Source organism: Erigeron canadensis, chromosome 1, assembly GCF_010389155.1.
Source record: "Erigeron canadensis isolate Cc75 chromosome 1, C_canadensis_v1, whole genome shotgun sequence".
In the NCBI taxonomy this organism is placed as follows: Eukaryota; Viridiplantae; Streptophyta; class Magnoliopsida; order Asterales; family Asteraceae; genus Erigeron; species Erigeron canadensis.
In genome coordinates this window covers 53,815,701-53,833,962 of record NC_057761.1, presented here as the reverse complement: position 1 = coordinate 53,833,962, position 18,262 = coordinate 53,815,701, and the positions used below count along the sequence as shown (strand labels likewise).

Sequence of the window (18,262 nt, the reverse complement as noted above, 5' to 3'; positions counted from 1 at the left end):
GAAATCACATCCAAATTATTATCATCTTTTTTGTTTGGTTGTGTTTTAGAACAAAAAGGCTATATTTGTAATTTCAAATTTTAACAAATAAAAGAAAAAGAAATCACTCTAAAAGATTTTTTTTTTTTCCCAGATATGCCATATAAAGAAAAAACCTCAGTATTTGTTTGGGAGACTTAATCCATATGTTATTTATCCATTCAGTCACTTATTAATTCAGTCACTAAACAAATAAGCCCTTAGTAGTGCACACAAAATCACGATAACATATTAATCAGGTGAAAATATTATCCCGTAACTTAGGTCTTCCTAAATTCATATTTTCACGGATGAATTTTTTTATCACTAAACTATTAATCTGTGGTTTCTGAAATATTAATACTATCCATGTTCCAAATGAAATGCGCGTATTTTCAGTTCTAAAATATATTTATCCTTAAACATAGTATATATCAAGTTTACTATTTTATTTCGATGTTTTTCTCTTCATAAAGTTGACTTTTAAGAATCTGTGATAAAATCAAATTAATACTGTCATCGTGCAATTACACTACATAGTACATAATGATTAAAAATCTCAGTAAAGTTTGGTATTATTTATCGAGTCAAGATACTTAATAGGGTTAAATATAAATTTCGTCCTGTGGTTTATCAAAAAAACGGTTTTTCATCCCTCTGTTAGTTTTTGAGTTTTTTTCATCTCTGTGGTCTGACTTTCGTCAAAAACCATTCGTCCCTGTCGTTAAATCCCACCACGTGTGGGTATTTCTGTCATTTTATATTATTTATCAATTGAGTTTATCACACATGGGATCTCTTATCTCACTCGTATTTGAACTTTGAAAACCAGGGAAAGAAATTTGCACTTTTAACTCTTTTCGAATTAATATGAATACATACAAAAGATTTGTATTTATATCTACTTATCTATACAATAATGATAATCATCATGTTTATTAACAATCAACAACGAATTTAAAATTCATCATCACCATCATTTTCAATTCCAAATTGCAATCAACTAAGATTTAACCATGATCATACTTCCATTTCCACATAATACAATCCAACAATCAAATCATTAAGTCATTCAAATTCATTCCAGAATTCAAACCTTAAATTGATACCTAATATCATGCTGCTATATATGCAATCCTCTAAAAACTTATACATAAACACAAATATGTTTCCAGATCTGGAATCAGACCCCAGATCTTATCCTATTTTATTTACCACCCGGAAGAGATCCAGAAACTTACCAATCGTATTTGACGATGTGTAATATAGAATGATAATATAGTATTATAGTCTCATGTTTGAGGTTTGCTCTTGAATTTCTCGACCAAGGATGGTCATCTCGATATGACCTTCATCTTATGGACGTATGGTATACCTTCATCTGTTGTTGCCCTTCGACCGCCGTGAAATTATCTCCGCCTCCACCGTCTTCTTTGAAGGTTAGCTTCAACCTTTTTACTCTTTTGTGTGTATCAGACATTTTGATTCAAGAATCATACAATAAAGCCCCAATGTTGTTACTGTTGTGAGGTTGTTTTGATATTTATTTACTGTTCTTGTATTGTTGTTAGTAATGATTTGATTGTTGGATTGTTATCATGTGGGAATGGAAGCATGGTGATTGTTATTAATGATTTGATTGTTACTGGATTTTTTTTTATATTATTTCATTATTTTAATTTTAGAATCTGGGTTTTGAAGAATAGAGAATAACAAAGAAAGAAGGCGGGTGAAAAGACAAAAATACCCTCACATGATTTGCACGTGAGGGGACTTAATGACAGGGACGAATGGTTTTTGACGAAAGTCAGACCACAGGGATGAAAAAAACTCAAAAACTAACAGAGGGATGAAAAGCCTTTTTTCAATAAACCACAAGGATGAAATTTGCATTTAACCCTACTTAATATGTGACGAAGAAACTAGAGTTAAATGTTGTTTTAGATTTGATTTCTTAACACGTTGATAAGATCAATTGACATTTTTTCTTACGTAAACATCGATATTTTTTTCGGTTAAGTTTTTTTGAGTACGTAGTGTGACGGGTTTATCATATGATTCATATCGATCCACATGTTGGCTACTTTTGTAATCTTACTTTTAATGACTGTTATCATTTTCTTTCAATTGTAATAAAACTATGAAAGAAAATCGAGACTTGGGCTGCTACTACTCCTTATGAATATTGGGCCTGGTCCAAGTTAGATAGGTCTGAAGTCGCATCGAGAATTACTCGATTACACATGTTTGTTCACCCCATTACTAGCGGTGACGAAACTAGAACTGAAAGTAACTGGTAGTTTGGTAGCACAAATTTTTTTCCACTAGCATTGTATCGTCATAAAGTAAAGATAACAATGATAACGACTCAAATGTTACCATTTTTAGCATTTTTTAACAGATTTGTGGTTATTTTTAATTAACTTTTTAGAATTTTTGGCATTTTTATTAGTTTTTCTTTCAGGATTAGTACTTTAAAATGTAAACAACTTCACACAAATTGTCATAGTGTGTATCGAACTTTAATCAAGTGCATTGTATGTAATGAACTTTCAATTATTGTACATTGTATGTATCCGACCAATTAAAAACTTACATGTGACAGCTTATACAGTTACCACATTTACATGGTACATACAACACAATGCACAGAATTTCATACACACTATGACAAATCGTGTAGAGTTATTTACATTTTAAAATACTAATCCTTTTTCTTTATCAATTAGTTGTATTGATACATCTTTATAAGTTTTATTGATAAAAAATGTTTCAAAAGTTTAAAGTTGGTTACAAAACCAGTATTCCATATCTATTTGACCTGTAACATCAATAAATAATACATTATTTTTCGAAAAAAATTTAACTACATGAATTTAGCGTACCTGTAGCCCGGGCTACCCCTTGTATTAATGTAGTTCCGTCCCTGATTACTAGCCCAAAAGTGGTTGCTAGCAACTTTAATATATCTATACTCCTTTATAAAAATTATTCATCCCTTACAAATAAAAAGTGTTATTCAAATGTTACATACGAAAGTATTAAATTGCCCTTAATAAACGCCCATTAGGAAAATAATTTTTATAAGTTACTAAATTTGCCCTTAATGAATACACTTACACCCTAAACCTTTATTTTAAAAATTAACACTTTAAGCCTTATCTTTTTAAATATTCAACTATAATCTTTAGATCAACCTACTTGACACCGCCGCCGCCACCACTAATAATACCACTACAAAAACCATTAGATCGTCGTCCCCGTCAATGCCGTTACATTGCACGGGTACCATGCTCTTCTATGTCTATATACATATATATATATATATATACACACACATTTAGTTCTTTCCATTTTTTTCAACTTAGTAACAATCTAACTCATCCATTTTATTCGTTATTTTTAAATATTCCTATATGAAATACTTATAATATTTACTTGAAATACCTATAATATTCTTACCGAACTTAATTTACAACATTTATCTTTAACTCTTAAATAACTACACCACTTCATTTACATCAACTAATTTTACATTAAAAAACACACTGTTACAATATTGTGTGGACATAAGACTAGTTTATATATCATGTACGGAGTATATTTTTTAAGCATGGGGGGGGGGTCCCACTATATGCATGGCTAGCTGATTCCTAGTTAAAATGCGTATTTGATTAATTAATCTATATCTGTTTTTCAAAAAACAAATAAAAATAAAAATAAAATCTATATTTATATCTATGAGGGAAAATGTCCGCGCGTTACAACGATGAGATGGTAGGGGCAGTGGCGAAGCTAGAAATTTTTGAGTAGGGATCGGGATCTAAATTTTTTTTTCCTAACGCTATTTTTCAGGTAATATGTTCGGGTCAGTGATTCGATTCGGGCCAGGTAAAAAATTAGATACTATTATTATAAAAAAAGGTTCAATCACGGCAAAACTAAACATTTGTCCAAGACAAGTAAATATTAAAAAGGAGACAAACGGTTGGTACCTGGTTCGATTCACTGAAGAAATTAGAGTTCAATCTTTCGACCTTTAAAAACCTTGAATTCAGTGGGCTAAATTTTTAATTAAGTAATGAGTTTTAGTTTGGGCTAAGTAATTTTGTTGGTTTATGTAAAATGTAATGGATCAATTTTATTGCTTAGTATATAAAAAAAATTTCACAATTAAGATGGGGGGTCGAAACCGAGTATATCAAAATTTTTCTACACGAAAACAATATACCCCCTACATCGCAAAAAAAATTTCGGGAGGTCGGGCGCCCCTCCCGGCCCCTATGTAGCTACGCCCTTGGGTAGGGGTGATAGGTCATAGGAGTTGATAAGTCATAAAATGTGATAGCCAAATGTTTTAGCCGTATGGGCTCCGTCCTCGGATTTAAAAATTCGTCGAAAGTATATCAAATGACATCTTTAATGAAAAAGAATGAAATTTTAATAACACTCGTACAATTTTTATAATTTATCGATAAACGGTTTTTTAGATAAACAATTTTGAGTGAATTAGAGGAATAAAATGATTTATGGAGAAGAGCGAAAACATGAGTGGTTGAAATTTGAAGAGAGAGACGAAAATGAGTTGTTGAGATTTAAATGTATTATAGTTATATTAGGTAGAGATGTTTAAATTAGTGAAAAAAGAAGTGATGTAATTTAGGTGGTTCAAATCATCTTTTAAGATTTTTATAAAAAAAAAAAGACAAAATGCTTTATAAGATAGTATAGATATCTATATCTATATGTATATTGTCTTATAAAGCAATGACTTTCTTTTATTTTTTCAAAAGAACTTGATTTATCCAAATTATCTTTTATTTTATCTAATATACCTATAATACTCTTAAATCTCAATCACTCATTTTTCTCTCACCTCAAATCACAATCACTCATTTTTTTTCCTCTCATCCATAAATCATTTTATTTTTCTAATTCATTTTTTATCTCTCACTACCGTACCACCTCGGATATTTGACTAGTTATACTCGATTGATATTGATGTTGTGATAAGGCTCAATGGTATTATAATGTATCGGTAAAGATCGTCAAAAATACTATTTTCTCTTAGATTAATGACTTGTTGAAAAACGATTGCATGATTTCGTTAATATCATGATGATATTTTTGTGGTCTATTATCGAGACAAAGTTCAAGAAGAAATAAATAAACTACAAATGTGTATATAGTATTTAGTGCTAGTATTTTTAGCTATCTAAAAGTGTTTGGCTTTAAGCTTAATATAAAGATCCTTTGTTGTACACTATAGATACCTATTTTCATCCAATCAAAGACGGCGAAAGAGTCCAGACAACCTATACCACCTTGAATGGGGTTGCAAATGGCATAACATGTCTATTTTATGTTAAAGGAAGTGATATTCATATCACTTCTTTTGATAAATGTATCACAACTGTGCATTGTTAATTTGTACAATTAGCAATACAACTTGTACATTGTGATACATCTATAAAAATTAATGGTACAAATATCATTTCCCTTATGTTAAAACTTAAAAGAAAGTGGTTGGATGGTATGTAGGACGTGATATATTTCCTTTACGGGAAATGATTAATCTTTCTAATAAAATAGTTTAAAAATCCTCTTAAGTATTAGACGATGACATGTAAAAAAATTATGGAGCAAGATTAAGAAAGGAAATTAGTGGATAACATATGTCATATATTTAAAGTTTTAGAAAGATTTTTAAGCTAATCCTTAAGAGGGTTTATGATAACACATATCATATACGAGTATTTAAAGTTTTAGAAAGATTTTCAGGCTAATCCTTACGAGAATTTATCATTTTATTTTATATTATATATTTTTTATTTTATATTATATATACTATGATAGTGACGAAAGAATAAAGAAAAGGCAAACTTTTTACTCTTCTAGTGACAAAGAAGATTCGCAAAAGACACGAAAGGCGGCTTTTAGGTGCGGAACTAGCCATACATCAACTGCCAACACTTGTTTGCTTTTCCGTAGCTAGATTTGCTTCGACGGCCTCCCACCGACCAATATCTATCTATCTATCTATCTATCTTCCAAACACCACCAACCAACGACTAACAAAGTCAAACTCAATCTATACAACAACAATGGAGCATACCACTACTAGTGACACACAAGAACAACCATCAGTAAAACAGAACCACCTTGTTTTTGCGATTAATGGACAACGTTTTGAGGTCTCTAACGTTGACCCGTCAACGACTTTGCTTCACTTCTTGCGTTCTCAAAGTCGGTTCAAGAGTGTTAAGCTTGGCTGTGGTGAAGGTACGTTTGCTGCTTCATTCTCACACTTATTATGTTTATTTTATTTATATCTATAGTACTTGTAATAGTAAAATGTAACCATGATTCCTCGATAAGGTCGCGTACATAATAATCTAGTAAAAGATTCTCCTTGGATAGACTAAACCAGAAATAACCTCTCTGGTTATCCTTAGCTAGTAATGATAAAAATTCGTAGTTTGTTTGTCTAATTACTGTTTTTGAGGAGAAGTGATATTTGTACCACAAATACTGATTTATCTACCACGGTACAGCTTTTATAACATATCATACAAGTCAGTAAAACACAAGCGTCTCGTGGTAGATATATCATGGTACGAATATCACTTCCCTTTTGGGGCATAATTGTAGTCTTATTTAGCTAATATATATTCCCCTTAAGCTTAAATTGACAAGTTTATAATTAACCACTTAAAAGTAAGCTAGCTTGTATTCTTAGTGAAATTTCATTTAGACAACCCATAAACTCTTAAAATGAGCTAAACAAATGCGAGTACTACAAGAATGGAATCTTAATTACCACCGATATTAGTCTATATCTATATTGGTGAAGGATTAAGTGAGAAAGGGTCATCTTCATAATGTACGATGTGTAAGAAGCGCTATGTGCTTCCACGCGTCCTCGATCCTCTGTGTCTTGCCAAAAACGGGTACCTGACGTTGATGCAAGTGAACCTGATCGATGCTCCTAATTTTTACACTCTGATGCTATTACTACCAAGTCAGCTGCATCAAAGTGTTAGGTGCATTGCATAGAAGAGCAAGTCATTAGTCTCGAAGTATTACAAGCATCAGAGTAAAAAGCATGTGCGTCGAGGTAGTTAGGTGCGTCAACTATATCTGGTGCATCAAAATACCCTTTTGGCCGGGCAGTAAGATTTGGTCTCATGTTATGGTTAAAAATTTCAGGTGGAAAATAATTGGCTATGAAAGTACAACCATTTAAGACATAATCTATTGACAGACCTTCAAGAATTTCTTAATATATTGCTTAATGAAGCTTTTAGGATTTGGTATGTCTGATGAATATATATATATTTTTTTCTTAATTTTGTGCGTAAAATTATTGGCGGTATGATATGTAATATATCTGATAATTATGCTGATGGTACCAATTGAATTATGAGATTCCAACATTATATTGAAGCAGATATACCCTTTTACCTTAATGTAATGCAGTGTCTGGTTTTAAGTGTTTGCATATTACATGGATTTCGTTATTGTAGGTGGTTGCGGTGCTTGTAATGTTCTACTGTCCAAGTTTGACTCCAACCTCAATCAAGTTGAAGATTATACAGTCAGTTCATGTCTTACACTTCTTTGCAGCATAAACGGGTGCTCAATTACTACAACCGAAGGACTTGGGAACAGCAAAGATGGATTTCATTCCATTCACCAACGTTTTGCAGGCTTTCATGCATCTCAGTGCGGTTTTTGCACTCCAGGGATGTGTGTTTCACTCTTCTCTGCACTTGTGAATGCAGAAAAAACCCATCGACCTGAACCCGCTCCTGGCTTGTCTAAACTCACTGCCTCAGAAGCCGAGAAGTCAATATCTGGGAATCTATGCAGGTGCACTGGTTATCGACCCATTGCTGATGTATGCAAAAGTTTTGCAGCTGATGTTGATATGGAAGATTTGGGGCTTAATGCATTTTGGAATAAGGATGCCAAACTACATAAACTACCTATTTATGATTCAAAACAGATACGTACATACCCCGAGTTCTTGAAAAACGAATACAAGTCTGCCACAGTTTTGAATTATCAGAATTGGTCTTGGCATAGTCCGCTTTCTATAGAGGAACTTGGGAGATCACTGGAAGCTGTAAAAGGTGTGAAGGTAAAACTGGTTGCTGGTAACACAGGAATCGGTTATTATAAGGAAACCAAACATTATGACAAATACATTGATTTAAGGTTTATTCCCGAGCTTTCTGTAATTACGAGAGTTGACTCACAGATTGAAGTTGGAGCAACTGTTTCAATCTCTAAATTAATCTTGGCTTTAAAAGAAGAAAGAAAAGATGATTCTTGCTCCAAAGATGATATGGTGTTCAAGAAAATTGCTTCACATTTTGAGAAAATTGCTTCTCAATCTGTTCGAAATTTAGCAAGTATAGGTGGAAATTTGGTGATGGCTCAAAGGCAGAATTTCCCTTCTGATATTGCTACAGTACTTCTTGCTGTGAAATCAAAAGTTACTATCCTGACAGGGGTAAAAAAAGAAACTATTACACTAGAGGAGTTTCTTGAAAAGCCCACTTTAGATTCAAGAAACGTACTTTTGAGTGTACAGATCCCATGCTTGAAATCAACCAAAAATGGCTACTCGAAGAAAACTGGGACAAAACTTTTATTTGAAACTTATCGTGCTTCACCACGCCCTCTTGGGAATGCATTGCCTTATTTAAATGCTGCTTTTTTCGCTGATGTTTCTTCATGTGATAGTAGCATTGTTATAAACAGTATTCAGTTGGCTTTTGGTTCTTTTGGGGTTAAACATGCAATCAGGGCGAGCATGGTTGAAAATCATATTGTGGGAAAGACGTTAAGTGTTGGTTTATTATATGAAACTCTCAAATTGGTAAGGGAGTCTGTTTCGCCTGAAAATGGGACATCCCATCTTGCTTATCGATCGAGCTTGGCTGTTGCCTTTCTTTTTGACTTCCTCTTACCAATACTTGATTCTTACGGTTCCATTCCTAAATCCAATTACAGCTCTCCTGAACTTGGTTCAAGAATGACATTTGATGATTGTGAAAGAGCATTATTGTCATCTGCAAAGCAGGTGATAGAATCGAGCAATGAATATTACCCGGTCGGTCAACCAATCGTAAAGTCTGGTGCTGCCATTCAGGCTTCTGGTGTGTGTTACTTAGTTTTTACTTCAAGAAAAGTTTGGGTAATGGGTCAAAAGGGGTTCTGGTTAAATCGGGCAAGGTTGACCCGTTAGGGATAAAACACAACATATCGAGCCATTAATAATATGTTTTACTTTCCGCCCCTAAGAAGGTCTTAACCTACTCATAGCCTGAATCAGTTTTAATCATACAGGTGAAGCTGTTTTTGTAGATGACATTCCTTCACCATTGAACTGCCTTCATGGAGCATTCATTTATAGCACCAAGCCGCTAGCATGGGTGAAGGGCATCAAGTTAAACTCTAAATCAGATGTAAATGGTGTTATTTCATTTCGCGATATTCCAGAAGGTGGGGATAATATAGGAGCTAAGACCTTATTTGGTCCTGAATCTTTATTCGCCAATGAGCTAACCGAATGTACTGGTCAGCGAATAGCATTTTCGGTAATTCGGTTTACTTAAAGACTTTCTGTTGTATAATTTATTAACAGGCATGCTAAAAAGAAATGAAATTGTTAGGTGGCAGATACACAGAAGAATGCAGATATGGCAGCTGATATGGCCATGATTGATTACAGCACTGAAGACTTAGAGCCACCTATATTAACTGTTGAACAGGCGGTTGAGAAATCAAGCTTTTTTGAAGTCCCTTCATTTTTATATCCTTCACAGATTGGTGATTTTTCGAAAGGAATGGCTGATGCTGATCACCAAATCCGCTCTGCTGAGGTATATTACCAAAATATGTCTTTCCATTTTCAGTTATTTTATCGTGGTAACATCAGTACTTCAGTACACTTAAGAAATTTTCGCTTTGGGCAATGTTTTATCTCAAACGGTTCAAACAAAACATATAAAATAGCTTAAAGGGGTATAGGTCAAATGGGCCAAACCGGTTGAAAGTTACACAACATCTTATTTTACTGCATACAACCTACTAAGTTGTTTTACATAACGATAAGTTATAAAGTTATAACATTTCTGTTGTTATCATAGGTACATAAGCAACACAACAATATATGCAAAATACTTTTTTAAAATGGACAATTTGTAACACCCCAAAGCCTGAAGCATTGGGTTGACCCATATACTTTCTAATCACAACTAAAACCATGATGGAAGGTATCAGGAGCCCACAATTCAAGGCTTTTAAGGTGATCAGGTTGTATGCTTATTCCTTTTACACAAACAGTACTTACGGGTCGTCCAAGATTGACTATTTTCGGATACAACTTCAAAATGATCCATTTCAACATGAACCCATTTTGAGCTGTAACCCAACATGCCTGATGCACCCATCGTTCCACTTTCATTCTTTTCGATTGGAACGAGTTCTTACGCAGTAACACTCTTTTTGAAGGTCATTTTTTAATTAAATGTTTAAAATTTGTTCTTGAAATCCAGATTACACTTCCATCACAGTACTATTTCTATATGGAGACACAAACTGCATTAGCTGTTCCAGATGAAGACAACTGCATGGTGGTGTACAGTTCCATTCAGGTCCCCGAGTATGCACAAAGTGTGATTGCACAGTGTCTTAATATTCCCGAACATAATGTCCGTGTAATTACGAGGAGAGTTGGAGGAGGGTTCGGTGGCAAGGCTATTAAAGCTATGCCCGTGAGTATCAGCTATTTCCTTATTAAATTTTGGTTTTAATTCCATATTATGTTACTAATACTGTAAACCCGCTACTTGTTTTATTGATAAAATAGGTAGCAACAGCATGTGCACTTGCAGCGTACAACTTACGCCGCCCGGTAAGAACATATGTCAACCGGAAAGCCGACATGATAATGGCGGGAGGAAGACATCCCATGAAGATAAATTACACAGTAGGCTTTAAATCAAATGGAAAGATCACAGCCCTACATCTTGATATTCTAGTCAACGCTGGGATGTCACCCGATGTAAGCCCTATATTACCATGGAATATGATTGGTGCACTTAAAAAGTACGATTTTGGTGCCTTTTCATTCGACTTTAAAATATGTAAAACAAACCATTCTAGTAAATCTGCAATGCGAGCTCCAGGAGAAGTACAAGCGTCATTTATAGCTGAAGTGGTGATAGAGCATATTGCAGGTGTGCTTTCTATCGATGTTGGTTCTGTCAGGGAGACGAATTTTCACAATTTTGATAGCCTTCGGAAATTTTATGGTGTTAGTGCTGGTGAGCCTTCAGAGTATACTTTACCACTTATATGGGATAAGTTAATGAAATCTTCAAACTTTGACTACAGAGTTGAACAAGTCAACAAGTTCAATGAGCGTAATATATGGCGAAAAAGGGGCCTTTCTCGAGTACCTGTTTTGCACGAGGTGTCATTGAGACCGACACCCGGCAAAGTAAGTATCTTACGGGATGGGTCAGTCGTAGTAGAAGTTGGTGGTATTGAATTGGGTCAGGGGTTATGGACCAAGGTTAAACAAATGACTGCTTATTGTCTAAGTTTGGTTCAGTGTGATGGAGCCGATGGGCTATTGGACAAGGTACGGGTCATACAAGCAGATACATTGAGTATGATTCAAGGCGGGTTTACTGCTGGAAGCACTACTTCTGAAGCAAGCTGTGAGGCAGTCAGACTTTGCTGCAGTGTTTTGGTTGAAAGGCTCATGCCTTTAAAGGAAAGGCTAAAAGAACAAACAGGCTCAATTAAATGGGACTTTCTTATTCTGCAAGCACATTCCCAATCCCTTAATTTATCAGCAAGCTCATTTTTTGTACCCGAGTATACGTCCATGAGATACATTAATTACGGTGCTGCAGTAAGTGAGGTAATTTTTTATTCTGGCGTTTTCTTATTTGTCATTGTTAAAGCATGTTTCTTAGATTTGTTTATGAGTCAAAAGCCATCTAAAAGTTCTTGCCGTATTTTTCGTGATGAATTTCACGCTGTGATGCTAATTATGTGGGAAAAGTAGGTGGAGGTAAACATTCTGACCGGAGAAACCAAATGCTTGCAAGCAGACTTAATATATGATTGTGGACAGAGCTTGAATCCTGCTGTGGATTTGGGACAGGTATGTTTTTAAGATAACTGATAGTCAAAATAATTTGATTTACAATATATTTTAAGACCCATATATAGTAAATTGGGATCAATTATGACATAACTTTCTACAGATTGAGGGGGCATTTGTGCAAGGAATGGGGTTTTTTATTCATGAAGAGTACCTTACAAACTCTGATGGCTTGGTTGTTGTGGACGGCACATGGACATACAAGATCCCAACAATTGACACTATACCTAGCCAACTCAATGTGCAAATACTTAACAGTGGACATCATAAAGAGCGTGTTCTTTCTTCAAAAGGTATGATCAAAAGAATTCACTGAGCTAAGTGGTACGTAATAAATTGGGAATGTAAACTTATTCTAATATTGTGATGGTTCTTGTGACATGCAGCTTCTGGTGAGCCACCATTACTTCTAGCAGCTTCTGTTCATTGTGCAACTAGAGCCGCCATTAGAGAAGCAAGAAACCAACTGTCTCGTTGGAAGGGATTAGAATCAGACGGTTCTGATTCATTTTTCCAGTTAGATGTTCCTGCTACCATGCCAGTGGTGAAGACAATGTGTGGGCTCGATAATGTTGAATTTTACCTTCAGACCTTGTTATCTGGCTCGTAAAAAATGGTATGCTTTTTTCTTTACACCTATACGTACATAATAAAGTAGCTAGTTTCAGCCTTCTGCTGTTGCAAGGTTCTTTGTGCAGATTGGTCAACATGTAATTTGTGTCATCATCCATTAACATCACATCACGATATAGTTATAATAATATAGGGGAAGTGACTAATCCTCCTAACTAAATAGTCTAAAAATTCTCCTAACTATTGGATGATGCCATGTGGAAAAATCAGGTGGCAAGATTAGGAAAGAGAATCAGTGGATACCACATATCACCTTCTTAAAGTGTTAGGAGGATTTTTAGGATATTTAGTTAGGAGGATTTATCATTTTCCATAATATAGACTCTTATATTATGCTTCTTGATCAATATTTCAACCTGGTTTCATAAACGTTTTTTTTTTAAATTTGTTAATTTAACAGGATAAAAAAACTAGGGGTGACAATAGCGCCAGGTTGAGGGTTTGGCTGTTTTATATTTACTAACCAAATCCGGCCTGATTATATAATAGGGTTGGGATCGTCAACTCTAACCCAAAATCTAGTAACCTGAATACAACCAACTGACTTGTTTAATGGTCTGGTCAAACGAGTTGACAGGTTTCTTTCGGATGAATTGGGTTGTTCTGTTTTAAGGTTTAATTTGGGTAATTTGATATAGCAGTAATAGCACATGCATGATTTGACCAACCAATTGTAGTTACATAAAAGTTTATCTGATAACACATTGCTTGCCAACTGAGCATTGCTCAAGTGGTACCTAAACCCGTAACATACGTGGTTTCATTGGATGGACTTTTGAAAAAATAGGGACGTTTTTGGTTCAAACAGCATCTTGAGTGTATCACACCGTGTTAAGAAATTTGCCTGAAGCTATTCCTTATCAGATGGACGATAGCTGGTGTCAAAACAACACCCGGGTCAAGCATGCCTCTCAATCTACACCTTTTGTAAGATATAGCACATTGTTTTCATACAATGATTGATGTTAGAAAAGATCACGTTTGATACGGAGATAGATTCTATATGACCACGTGGCACATTTCAATGTGGCAAACACTAAATATCTAGAAAGAAACCGTTATATAGGACACGTGTAGCCTTATTTCCATAGCTAAATTAAAAAATCTTAACTATCATACAACTTATGATACATAAAGTATAGTTCATTATTGCTAAAACTATCTGCCACTAGAAACTTAAGTTGTGTAACATGTTTTGGCCTACCATCACCTCCCACTTTAGTGGAAAGCCCAAAAGTCTAGATTTTTCTAATCAACTTTCTTTCCACTTTCACCTTCTTTATAATATCTATGCCAAATTGCCAAATATATATAAGTAGCACATAACACCATTTAGACCAACTCATTTTAGAGTATACACTAAGAAACAACACTACCCTTAAACAAATAATATATATAGAAAGAGAGGTGTGATGAAGAAGTTGATCATGCTCGTATTGATGGTGTTGCTACTAACACAAGAAATGGGATATGCAATGAAGAAAAGGAACATGATGATGATGGTTAATGATGAAGGTGATAATGGAAAGCCAAACTCAACGAAAAATGATCAAGAGATTGAGCCTAACAACCATCACTGGATTCCAAGAGGATCATGGCAGAGTGGTCAGGGTGAAAGTGGTCAATCTGCTTCAAATAATAATCATGATTAGAATTACATTACATTCGATTAGATTTTATATAGGTGTTTATATACAAGTTGCCTTGGTATGATTTTAAGTAACCAAGACTTCATTATATTTAATGTGTTGTTAGTTTTAGTACTAATCATTTTAAAAGTACAAGAGATGTAACACCCTGCTTCTAAACTCGAATATGAAGTGTTATTTTCAAACTTAAACAATGACCGAAGGGTGCTAAACAAAATTTCCCTTAATATATTTACAAATTACAATTATAATAGCCTAAATGATCCTTGACCTTGCTCTTCAACGAATCCTTTATGCGCAGAAGCTAGTTAAATTCCATTTCTCTACTCTTTCTTAATACCTGTCGCAGGGAAAGAAAAATTGCGACTGAGCCAATTGCTCAGTGCGTAGATATACAAATACATATAATAGACCAAGAAGTTTTTATAACAAAAATCATTTAACTCAAAAAAGTTTAAAGGATACCTTTAACGAACCAAAATATTAAAGACACGGTTTAACTAAATAATATTAATTCGAAACAAATATAGTAATAATATCATATCAATATTTTTGGCATTATCAAAAGAACTTATGTAACACCCCAAGATTTTGAAAGGTAAAATAAATTAATTTATATCATAGTTTTGACATTAACATAGTTTCCTAGTATTTTATTTTTAGATATGAGGTTAATTTAGTTGAAACTTTAGCAGATAACGGGTATAATACCCATCTAAAAAAAGAAAGAGGGTGTGGCACTTAGAGAAAGTGCCAGCCATTTCCTTGTTTGTGACTCACCCTTTTCTTCTTCATCATCATCATCTCCTTTTCTCCATTTTACTTCCAATTCAAATATCTTCAAGAATGTTTCTAATATCATTTAAATCCAAGAATTTTCCTTTAGCTAATAATAATAACATTCAAGTCTTAATCATCTAATTGGGAGAAATTAAGAGTGTGGGTTGTGTGTGTGGACCAAATTTTAGAAGAAAAGAAGACGACGACAATAGTGATTTTCAACTTAATTCTAATTCTTAATCTTGAAGGTAATAATTTCCATTAAGTTACCTTTGTTTGTTCTTGAGAATTTAGGGTTCTTATTATTAAATAAAATTGGGGGTTTTCTTTAAAATGAGTTATTAATCTATAAAATTGGGGGTTTTTCTTTAAAATGAGTTATTTATCTAAATTCAAGCATGTTCATGAAAAATTAATAAATTGGAAGTTAACAAGTGAGATGGTTATACTATAATGCTTTTTCTAAATTATTACTTGTAATGAAGCATATTGATGTGTAGTAATATGAATGTTTTGATAAAAGTGTTTTTAGTAATTTTTATGGCCAAAGCAAGAAAATGAAGATTTTGAGTAAAAATGTAGTATGATTATATAGAAGTGATTATGAGAAGATGGAAATAATGATCTTTGAGTATAATGTGTATGATCATATTGATGAGATAATGAAATGATGATTTTTGTATTAAAATGAGTTATGACCATGGTGTTGTAAAAGTAAAATGAGATGTTGAAAGAAGCCAACCTTAGAGAATGATGAGAATGTGATTTATATAAAACTTGGGTTGGGCTTTGAGATGCTAGTAAAGATAGTAATATTTGGCTTGTTAACCTTGTGTTTGAGGTAATTGAGCTTGATGACCTTATATGTGTAAATTGTGAATTATTGCTAGGTGAAAAGCAATATGATTGTTAGATGGTCATCATGGATTTGGTTGTCGCGAATGAGGTGAGTACTCTTGCATATGATTATATGTACGTTGGGTCGATTACCATATGATGGTGGATTCCGTGTATGGTAATCGATTTGGTGTTAGGGCCTAATTTGAGGTCGGGGCCTAAGAATCCCATAGTTGAATTGAGATGAGGCCTAAGAACCTCTTGTTGTATTGAGATAAGGCCTAAGAACCTCTTGAGATTATTATTTAGCGTATATGGATCCATGTATGTTTTGTTAGCGCAAAGGTGAGTATGCAAGTGATGGTATGACGATGCCATTGGCTACATGTGATAGTCCTTTGTGTTTTTGCCCTCCTTCGTGTGTATAAGCGTATGCAATGGTATTCACTAAGCTTTGCTTACTTTTTTAGTTGTTTACCCTTTTATAGGTTGTTCCGGATGTGGAAACAAGATTTAGTGCTTTGAAGATTAATGATGATATGAATTGTGGAAATGTTGACTTTTACGGTAAAAATTGGTTAATGGCTAGAACCCATAGTGACTCCCTTGGGACTATTGGCTCTTGGTACATATGAGGTGTTTTTGGTAAAGTTTTGTTATGTACATTTCTGGAAAAAGTTGAGTTATAGTCATAGTCTTTCGTATATTGATGTATTATAAAACCCTAGTCGATGTCAACTTGGGTAATATGACTCGTTTAGTCTTGTAAACTCGGTTTGTGGCAACGGATGGTATAAAGACTTTTGGAAATGTTGTGTTATGTCTTTTATGTCAAAATGAAGTTGTTTATCAGTTGTACGAAACTCGATAATGAGAAAAAGGGGTCGAAAGTTGATTAAAGTGTCAAAGTACGAAGCTACAGGACTGCCTTTGTTTCCAGGGACGGCCTTTGAGGACGGCTCTTGCAGAAACAAGAGTCGTGCTCTTCAATAATTTTTCACAAGTTTTTACTGAGTCTTCGTTTGATCTTTTCAGGTCCTGAAACTCGCATAGTAGTCTATTTACATCATTTTAAGAATAGTCCAAGGGTCTTTCCTTGATTTGAAACATTTTGATTTTTTTGCGAAAATTGGTCGTATTTTTCTAAGTATAAGACATAAAATTTTTGTGTTTCAATATTTGGGTCTAAATTGAATCTAGTCGTTTCAACCTATCAATATCTAACATTATCAAAAAGCCTACAAAGCTTCATATTTTCAATCCAACATTATCAAAATACCTACATTTCAGAGTTCCATATTTTCAAGCCAACCGAGCTACTACAACAAAACTAAACGCATACATTTGCATATCGAATCACAAGGATCGATAAAACAAATGCCAGACATATGTACAATGATCCTGCAGATCCAAATGTATCTTACAAATGTGAAATGGTGTGTCGGGCACAACACAACCATCCACCCTACCAGAACAGAACCTACAAACTAGAGTCGACTCATACGCTTCCCAAAACAAAAAGGCAATGCTTTTAGAGCACACTTACAAACAGAGACGCCGCAATGAATCACACTGTCACGGAAGTGTCACACCATTGGTGCCCCCAATGATGTGCCTGTAGTACCTCTACAGGTGGTTAGCTTGGGGTTTTCATATCAATTTTCATATATCAAAACAAATTTATAAATTGCTTTTCAAAAATAATCATACCGTACAATGTTTTAAAAGCTTTCTTATTCAGAATAAAAATTTCAACATATAAAGATTTTTCGTACATATATTCCAAAATTCAGAATTTATTTAAAAACCTTCAGATCGTAATTAACATATAGCATATACAAAAAAATAGTTTTGAGGCCTTAAAAGACATATCAAATCACTTTAACAAGAGAGTAACGCAGGAGGAATAAACGGAATTTAAATCATAATTTTGTTATATATATGTACAAATTTAAAACCATAATCCGTACTTTATATATAATAAACAAAGTTTAAAATCAGAATTCGTACCTCATGTGATGTTAAACTTCCTGTAACAACCACCGAGAAAACACTGCTTAATTCTAATTGCATAATTATCTACCGTCATGGAAGAAATCTACGTAGTATGTTTAAAGAGCCTCTCATCTTAATTATTTTTCTAATCTATTTGTTT

The 18,262-nt window shown here is 33.9% G+C and overlaps 1 protein-coding gene across 5 annotated transcripts; it reads left to right on the top strand.

The window, feature by feature from the left end:
- Positions 1-5,912: 5,912 nt before the first annotated feature.
- Positions 5,913-16,927, top strand: LOC122585692 (abscisic-aldehyde oxidase-like). 5 transcript variants are annotated; one of them, XR_006321765.1, is made up of 11 exons: positions 5,924-6,300; positions 7,545-9,185; positions 9,376-9,626; positions 9,702-9,911; positions 10,587-10,805; positions 10,901-11,962; positions 12,110-12,208; positions 12,312-12,501; positions 12,595-12,824; positions 16,161-16,216; positions 16,596-16,927. XR_006321765.1 is itself a non-coding variant. In XM_043757814.1 (10 exons), the coding sequence occupies exons 1-9, from the start codon at positions 6,123-6,125 to the stop codon at positions 12,816-12,818; spliced, it is 4,074 nt and encodes a 1,357-aa protein (XP_043613749.1). In that variant the 5' UTR covers positions 5,924-6,122; the 3' UTR covers positions 12,819-12,824; positions 16,596-16,927. The 5 variants fall into 5 exon arrangements, 4 of the variants coding, with proteins under 4 accessions (XP_043613751.1, XP_043613749.1, XP_043613750.1 ...); XM_043757814.1 differs by lacking the exon at positions 16,161-16,216; XM_043757815.1 differs by lacking the exons at positions 16,161-16,216; positions 16,596-16,927 and adding an exon at positions 14,323-14,681.
- Positions 16,928-18,262: the final 1,335 nt, after the last annotated feature.

What these genes read in the sequence shown, in the direction of transcription:
- LOC122585692 (XM_043757814.1), top strand. Translation starts at nt 6,123, where the DNA reads ATGGAGCATACCACTACTAGTGACACACAAGAACAACCATCAGTAAAA. An exon ending in AGGCTATTAAAGCTATGCCC is followed by an intron (nt 10,806 to 10,900) that starts GTGAGTATCAGC and finishes TTGATAAAATAG; the next exon opens with GTAGCAACAGCATGTGCACT. An exon ending in GCGTGTTCTTTCTTCAAAAG is followed by an intron (nt 12,502 to 12,594) that starts GTATGATCAAAA and finishes TGTGACATGCAG; the next exon opens with CTTCTGGTGAGCCACCATTA.